Raw genomic sequence first — 9,160 nt, forward strand, 5'->3', positions numbered from 1 at the left:
ATATATATATGTATATATATGTGTATGTGTGTGTGTATATATGTATATATATATATGTATGTGTGTGTGTATATATGTATATATATATGTGTGTGTGTGTATATATATATATATGTATATATATATGTGTATGTATATGTGTGTATATATATGTGTATATGTGTATATATATATATATGTATATATATATATATGTATATATATGTATGTATGTGTATATACATACACACACATAAAAATCTGCAGTTGTGGCCAGGTTTTCGAATAACTCCTACTCCGCACTGAGGCGGATATACCCTGAGCTCTAGGTCTGTGGTTCTTCCTAGAAGGCTTTACGTGTGTGTGCATGTCCATAAGAGCTCTGATGTTTGACTCTGCAGCCTTACAAACTCCATGCAGAAGACACAAGTCACTTGCGTTTGAGTCTGTAGCTGCAGAGAAAAGAAGACATTGCAGCCTTGAATTTTCCTATGCATGCTAAACAGCAATGACCTTTTGTTACCTGACTATATGGGCTGTGCAACTTCCATTCATGCTTTTCTTTCAGGTGTCACTGTTCTAAAAATCTTCAATGACCCTCACTGCCAGTCTGTTTGTTCTCAATATATGTGTCATTTCTGGTCACGTGACTCAGCCGACATCTCAGCCAACTAGCCTCAACTTCCTCCCTATTTCCACTGAAGCAGGAAGCAGGAGATCAGAAAGTATCACACATCTGCAAAATGCAACCCGCGGCACTATTAATAGTGCCATTCAGTTTAGAAGAAAAAAATGTGACCAAACATTTTATTTCTCTCATTGGTCTCTGTTGACTGCCTTGATTAAGACTTCCAGCTTGGGTAATGTTTGGTCAGTTTGTGCCTCAGAGCCCTTCAAGCTGCGGTCATGAATAATGACCCTTCTAATGGAGTTCTTGTTATGGGGGGGGGGGGAGAGATAGTGCCCTGCTACTTTGTAAATAAACTCACAATTCTGAATGATACTAGTATTGCCAATTTACGATGGTTATGATAAATAAGGATATTTTGCCGGGAATTGTTATCATTGTCCCCAGTGGCATATTAAATTCTTACATTTTATAGTACTATTACTAAAACAATATTTTTTTTTAAAGATTTCTTTACAGGGTTTTCCCCTATTTATTAGACAGAGACAGTGGATAGACATGTGAAAGGGGGAGAGGAAGGGGGGATGACACGCAGAAAAGGGCCGCAGCTGGATTCGAACCCGGGTCGCTGCAGGACTCAGCCTACATGGAAAGAGCGCATTTACTCAGTGAGCTATAGGCTGCCCAAACAATGCTTTTACTACGACAATACTCTTATTAAATAATATTAGTTTATTGTCAAATGATCAGGACAGTTACAGTTACAAACTAATTACATGGTCCTATCTTTAAAGTTTACAATACGAACTGAAACTCCGTCGCTTGCAGCTCTGTGAGGCTGTACTAAGGAATAGCGGTGCTTTAAGCTAAATTCAAGGATCAGCATGCTAATGTGCCCCCAGTGACAATGCTGAGTGTCAAGCAGGTTATATTTTCCAGGTCCATCATGGTTTAGCCTGTTAAGGCTGATTTATAGTTGTGCGTAGGCCGGCGTAGCCTATGTTGGCATGCTAGTGGCATTTGATGATGGGAACATTGGCTGATGGGAATCGTCATTAGTTTTGCAGGTATTTTGTCATAAAGCAAAGTATTACAAAAATAACTTTTGACTAGATGATGCTCACTAGAGAAAAAGTTGAGGGATCACTAAAATCAACTGAATTATCCTCTTGGGACCATGAATATCCGTATCAAATATCACAGCAGTTCATCCAATAGTTATGGAGCTATCTGGAACAAAGTAGTGGAACGACTGACCACCAACTGCACTACACTGCTAGCATGGCGAAAACACTACTTTTTACCACTGAGAATTAAACTAGGCAAGGACAAACTAGTGCACTTAAATCAAAATCATTGATACTGGCACCTGTATTACTAAAATCTGAAGCCTCCTACAGTCAAAAGAAATCCTGCCCAAAAGTCTAGAAACCATAAAGTTACTTGATTGCTCATATTTAGCAATCTACATCCTTCGTAGATCGTTGGTCTCATATTACACATAAAGGCATGTGGACAACATCAGAAAGATCAGGGTATTGTTTCCTCCTACTCCCACAGAGAATCCAAGCCAGCTAATAAAGATTTCTAGGTGACACCACACTCGTTTTGCTTACAAACATTCGCCTCAGACGCTAAGATCCAGATAAGCACTCTGCAGTGCCTGAGGAGGGAACTGCAGCCAAAAGCTGTCGGAAAAATCTGGAGTTTAGGAAAGCACCTGGAACCAGTCCACTCTCTTACTAGGGGTCACTGAGTTTTGTCTGGAGGCTTTCCCTACTGTAGCTGTTAACAATGCTGCTGCTTTCCTGCAGGCTATGGGACAAATTTGGAAACCATGCTTAGTGTGAAGTGGCAAAAATGGCTGCCGTTGTACCTCAGGTGGGTGCAGGGTTGCTTGATCCAAGACAGGTGGTGGTTAATATTATGACTTCAACTAAATGAGGTATCTGCCATGTTTAATCCAGTGAGAGATAGTATTCTTTACGACTGTAATAGGTGCTACTGCACAAATATATACACGTTTATATAGTATTCCTGGTGTCCCTTGTGGATTGCTGTGGAAAGACAGTGTGGGTACACACCTAAATGGGAACAGGGAGACGTGTCCTGCCAGATATGATTTCATGTCTTATGTAAGCCTAAAATGGGGGGGTGTGTGTGTGTGTGTGTGTGTGTGTGTGTGTGTGTGTGTGTGTGTGTGTGTGTGTGTGTGTGTGTGTGTGTGTGTGTGTGTGTGTGTGTGTGTGTGTGTGTGTGTGTGTGTGTGTGTGTGTGAGAGATATGACATTTACGCAATGCTGCTGGCAGGTAAACTACATGCAAGAAATTGTGACTTTGTACGTTTTTCTTTATTTTCTTCTTTGATTCCTCCTGTGCGTTGTAGGTGGTGACACTGTGGTACCGAGCCCCAGAGGTGCTTCTACAGTCTAGTTACGCCACGCCGGTGGACCTGTGGAGTGTCGGCTGCATCTTTGCTGAGATGTTCAGGAGAAGGTGAGAGCAAAGAGAATTTTGGTCTAACCCCTAGGAGTGTTTATAAAGAAAATGAAAAATGACTAAAACCACCAACCACACACTCATGGGTGATCTTACATCGGCACTTCCAACCACATTTCTCCAATCACACACAAAATGGTTTTGAGCTTTCAATAACAGAGCCCCGGAGTGTTAGTGTTGCACTTGAATTTTGGTGTTATGTTCTCCACTTTGTCCGTTTACTTTCACTTCATTTATATTTCACGTAAATTCTTTGGAAAAAATCTGCTGCTGTCACTACAGAATCTGTTATTTGGGTGTTTCTTCAGCTTTTTCTCAAAATGACACCTGTCAGCTGCGTTGTGAGCAGTGAGCAATCACATTTCGGTTGACTTATCAAACCATTACAGTAATGGCTGTCTGCTGTGGTTGCAGTATGCAAGTCAAGATCCTGCTTCTTGGTATAGGCATTTGTCAGTTTGTGGTCTAACGAACTTTACACACTGGAGAGCCAAGCTAATAACGGACCACTTTTCTAAAATAAAAAAAAAAGTTCAGCTGCCTGCCGATGAAAGGAGAAAAAAGAATTTCAGGGCATAAGGACATATTTTACCACCATAGGGTTTATCTAATATTAATATTTATGCGCCATAGTATTTGAAGAACTGCCTCTTGGAATCAACATTGAACTGGGGTCTAACCAGGCTGTAATGGTGTGCTTCAGAGTAGATAAGAACAGTCTTTTTGAGGTAGGGATGAGTGCCAGGAGGAGCACCCCTGCCTGTAATGTATGCTTCCTTCCCCAACCGTCCCCACACCCTAACATGCGCTGCCACACACACCACCCACGCTCTACACGGGGGACTCAGTGGGAATATATAATCTCTAGTGGCAAAGGGTGACACAGAGGGAAGAGACTATGTGGTACACAGACAGAAGACAAAATAAAATTGCTTCTATACAGGGACGGAGATGGTCACTGAATGGTGTGTTGTGTATAAAAACTTTTGTGTTCATATGCTATGGCCTTCTCAGTCACACCATGTGGACCAACCAACAATGATGCCATGGTGCATATATGCTATTCGGTAGTCTACTACAAGCTGCTATAGTTAGTCGGACTGCAATAAAACAACACCAACATCGGCCAGTGCCATTAATGAATGTCATCTTAAGTGTCAATAGGCCAGTGGCAGTCAATGAGGCGAAAATTCGCCCGTACTGATGTCCTAGGGATATACCAAAGAACTATCCAGCATTGTTTTTATCTGTCCCTGCTATATCCTTTTAAACAGTCTTGGCACATCTTGTCCATGTGTGCTCCAGGTTATGTCTTCAAGCTTTATTTGGTAGCTTGCTGTAAAGAATGGTGACATGTGACAATTTTTCATAGTTTCAGATGAGATCTTGACTTTAGATCCTTTAACATACATTATGATGGACTAACAGAGGGAAGAGTTAAGGACAGAGTCTGCTTTGTTAATCCTGTTTTCCTGCTTTTACATCAAACCCATTGATACTGTTACAGTTGTATGTAACAGTTATGTGAAGAAAACAATTGTTATGCTTTTTTTGTTTTTTGGGGTCTTTTGTCATAGGTTGTGAGAATGTTACTGGTGGTTTCATTCAATCTTCTCCAGTGCTCTGTTGGCAGTTTTTGTTGTTTGAATGGCAGTTGGGTGTAATTTATGGCATACGCTCAAAATGTGTTAACACATTAGGAACATCAGAAAGGGCATTTCCTAAGCATGTGTGGCAAATGAACCTGTAATTGAGCATCTTACTACCAAAATAACCAAGCAAAAACATAAATAACCAAGGATAAACAAAAATTTAACAATAGTGTGTGTGTGTGTGTGTGTGTGTGTGTGTGTGTGTGTGTGTGTGTGTGTGTGTGTGTGTGTGTGTGTGTGTGTGTGTGTGTGTGTGTGTGTGTGTGTGTGTGTGTGTGTGTGTGTGTGTGTGTGTGTGTGTGTGTGTGTGTGTGTGTGTGTGTTGTCTAGGATGTTAAGGTACTCGTCTTTCACCCTGACACAAGCTGTAAAAGGCTTTGGTGTGGATATGTGTGTTTTCACAATCTGGCACCTGTCCAACTTTGCCTTAAGGCTGAAGGCAAGACCGAGCCCTTTGATGGCCAGGAACATACACACTTTCTCCCTCTCTCTTTCTCTCTCCCTCTCTCTGCAGGTGATTAAGATGGCTTTTTAAAGGCCACCTGTTAGAGATTAAAGGGCACCTGGGAGAAGCAGTGAAAGAAAGTAAAAGAAAGCCTGATTGAGGCAAAATGCAGAACAAGAGAGGATGAGAAAACATTGTTCATTGGTTTTATACCTCAGGTACAACGAACGAGACATCCCCACTGGTGGTTTTAATTGCCGGGTACATCAAATTAGAAATACCACCTGTTCAATTGGGCGATTGATCAACAATTATGAAATTGGTAGTTTAAGTGAGTGTTTCTAATGAAATAATGAAAATAAGCATTTAAAGAAAGCCCCACTGAGCACTGAAAACCCTCATTCACCCTGTTACCTATTGTTGCAATCAAAAAATTGCTAATCTAACCTCATGATGTCCTTATGACTCATGAAACATCAAAGCTCCCCCACCCCCCCAAGCAACAACCTCTGAACTTTCATTATCAAACATGCTATTGTACAAACAAATTCCTATAAATGACTATCCACTGTAGCGAGAATAGTTTGGCACCTGTCAAAGGAATTTGAGCAAATATCATACAAGTCTGCATCTGCATGGCTGGGATAGCGCCGGGGTAAGTCATGGTTTGAGTGAATTGGGGAGACAGCGCCTGCTTGTTGACATTCCTCCAATCGAAAGGTTGAACGTGTTGTGTTAATGGTATGGGAGAGGCCCCACATCCTTGTTGACTTTCTCACAGTTTGGAACTTGATTGATAAATCCTCAAAGACACAACCCTACATGCACGTGTTTGCACTTGACACTAACACACACTCACATGTATTTCCAAACTTGACACAGACTTGCATGTCCACACAGTTCACACTGACACAGGCTTGAACACATTCACGCACACACTACATTTCTCTCTCTCTCTCTCTCTCTCTCTCTCTCTCTCTCTCTCTCCGTTTCCCAACCAGTCAGATTGACCCTCTCACATGCAAACATGCACACACACATTCCAGAGGTTGTCTCAGTGGAATGTGGGACAGAGCTGTGTTGGCACTAAAGGAAGCGTGACTCAGCTGCCTGTACCAATCCAATCTCAGATGTCCTTTCACTGCCGTGTGTGTGTGTGTGTGTGTGTGTGTGTGTGTGTGTGTGTGTGTGTGTGTGTGTGTGTGTGTGTGTGTGTGTGTGTGTGTGTGTGTGTGTGTGTGTGTGTGTGTGTGTGTTCATGCAAAACTCTTGAGTAAAAGATCCTTAGAGCCCTTATGTGTATACTTCAGTGTGTGCAAATGTGCATTTGCACTTGACTGTTGACTGTACACGCATGCCAGTGGCCAGCTCTGTGTGAATCCATTTATCCCTCTCCAACAAACCAACAAACCACTCCAGGTTTAAAAATGGACCTCTTGGAATTATCAGCCCTACTTGTTTTGGCACAATGACATAGCTGTAGTTTTTTTTTCTTCTTCTTTTGCAACAGTCAGAACTGGTTTGGTCTGATCTTAAATGGCTTTCAAACCTCACTGCAGTGCTTTACCCTGAAAGACATATGTGGTGTGATCCTTTTCAGTCAGATGTTTAAAGCAGATATTCAAGAGTAAAGAAACACCGAGACATCCATTAGGTAAGGATGCCAGATGGTAATAATTGAAACAAACTCTATCTCAATTCCACTTCCGAGTTAAAGCATGTGACAGAGAGATGGCTGTAAAAATGTGCCAGATTCCTGTGTGACTAACTTCCCAGTGTCTGAGTCTGAAGGAAAGTGTGGGTGTTGAGCTATGCAAAGCTTCCTGCAAGTGGGAAAACACAGGGAGCACATGGTGGCTAGTCAGTCTGTTGACTTCAGTTAAGTGGGGTGCACTTGAACTGTATTTGCTTCTGGATAGAGAATACATACACACATGCTTACAAGCACACCTATGTGAGAACATCCTGCATTACGTTGACATCTGCTGGTGACTAATTGTGTTATAAGAGAATAAAAGCTTCTGTGACCCTAGCACATTTAATAATGTTATGTGATTTAGAAAAGTAATATTGTTTCCATATTGTTTCCCAGAGGAAAGTCTTCTCTTTGACAACAACACCTACTAATTTCCTTACAGAGGAGCTAGAGCAGGAAGGTCTAGTTCCCATACCTCCTTTCTCTGTTAGAATAATCCAATGTATCCGTCACACGCCTCTCCCTCCCACTTTCCTAAACATATTCTCACACACACACACACAGAGAGCAAAAGCAGGCACCCACACACATAAGGGGTGTATAGGCCTTTCTGCTTTGTGCAGCGACCTGGAGGCTTGTGCTGATGATGACTACTGGAATTTGTGCGGGTGCCAGGGCCAGCATGGGCATCCAAAGACTGCCCAAAGCCACAGAAACCACCAGCAGCCCTGTTGCCGCTCTCCTCCCTTCTTTCAACCCTCCCCTTTTCAGTGGTACTACCAGCACTGCTTCACAATCCTGACTACATGAGATGGAGCTGCCAGTGTACTTCAAATGCTCACACCAGAGTCAAACATTCCTCTTTGCCTTGAGCCAGTAGCTTATATACTGTATGGGCTTTTTGTCTACCCAGTACTGTGGAATAGCAAGCCTCAGGACTCATATCAAAAGTAGATCAATTCGAACATAATAAATTCAGTACACTAAAATGTATTTTAATGTGTTCCTAACTCTACATGTGTTTGTGCAGCACAATTTTTGAAGACACAGACTCACGTAAATGTTTAAGCAGCAGCAGTCAAACTGATCTTGTTTATTTTCTCTTTCCCAGACCGCTATTTCGAGGAAACTCAGATGTTGATCAGCTGGGAAAGATTTTTGAGTAAGTATTATTGGCTATATTTCCTGTTACAGTTTATATCATATTTCCTCTATGTTAAAGCTAGGGAAAAGTCTCAAAACTCTAATGGGCTATCCATATAAATCAGTCAGTCAAAAGGCAGTCCAGTACAATTTGGGGAATTTAAATCCAATTTTTTCTTCATTGAACCTATTATTCAGTATATGGCCTAAATGTGGAACAGTATATGCACACAACTCTTCTTTCTGTAATTAATGCAGAACCTTCCAGATTACGATATGCTTTCTCCTTGGGTGAATGTCATTTGCTCCCTCCAATAAAGGCATGCAAGAACACTGTCAGTTGCTTCAGAAAACCTAGGATGAGTTGAACAAAGATTTGAACTGGAGAGGCTTTGAATGTGTAACATTCAGTATATTTACATGCACAATAACATTCCACTATTTTGAACATGAGAACATTTTAAATTTGATACGGATCATGTAAACAGCATATCGTTCAGATATTCCGAATAAGGCCTTTTTTCTAAATATATAGCATGTTAAGACGTGTGGATGCAATATGCAAGTGTTATTCAGGAGTGAGAAGCATTCTTTGGACAACGCATTCAGACTATACATCTCAATCAGGGAATGTTAGCAGATTATTCGTCGTCATTAGCCATGTAAATAGCTTAGACTGAATAGTATTTTTTTGGAATAAGGACAAAATCCTGAAAATATGTGCATGTAAATTTAGTCATAGCACATGTGAAGGGATTAATTACCATTATTATCCCACAGTGTTGTTGGAGTACCTTCAGCAGAGGACTGGCCCCAGGAAGTGGCCCTACCACAGAGTGCCTTCACCCCCCGACCCCCTAAGCCAATAGAGGACTTAGTTCCAGACATGGACGAGCAAGGACGAGCCCTCTTAATGGTGGGTAATATGAGACTCTGTTTAAAACAATCCATATTATTCATGCAGAACTTGTTTTTAGTGATTTGCCATTTCCTGAAATCCTAGAAAACTAACCATACATTCTACATATCCTAATATTGCAGCTATACATACAGTGGGTACGGAAAGTATTCAGACCCCTTTAAATTTTTCACTCTTTGTTTCATTGCAGCCTTTTTCC

The 9,160-nt window shown here is 41.3% G+C and overlaps 1 protein-coding gene across 1 annotated transcript in view; it reads left to right on the forward strand.

Moving 5' to 3' along the window:
- Positions 1–9,160, forward strand: part of cdk6 (cyclin-dependent kinase 6) — a 35,444-nt gene that overhangs the window by 22,675 nt on the left and 3,609 nt on the right. The window contains exons 4-6 of the mRNA XM_034891362.1: positions 2,994–3,103; positions 8,011–8,061; positions 8,823–8,958. Coding sequence (XP_034747253.1) covers positions 2,994–3,103; positions 8,011–8,061; positions 8,823–8,958 — 297 coding nt within the window. The remainder of the gene's footprint in view (positions 1–2,993; positions 3,104–8,010; positions 8,062–8,822; positions 8,959–9,160) is intronic.

Source organism: Etheostoma cragini, chromosome 14, assembly GCF_013103735.1.
Source record: "Etheostoma cragini isolate CJK2018 chromosome 14, CSU_Ecrag_1.0, whole genome shotgun sequence".
In the NCBI taxonomy this organism is placed as follows: Eukaryota; Metazoa; Chordata; class Actinopteri; order Perciformes; family Percidae; genus Etheostoma; species Etheostoma cragini.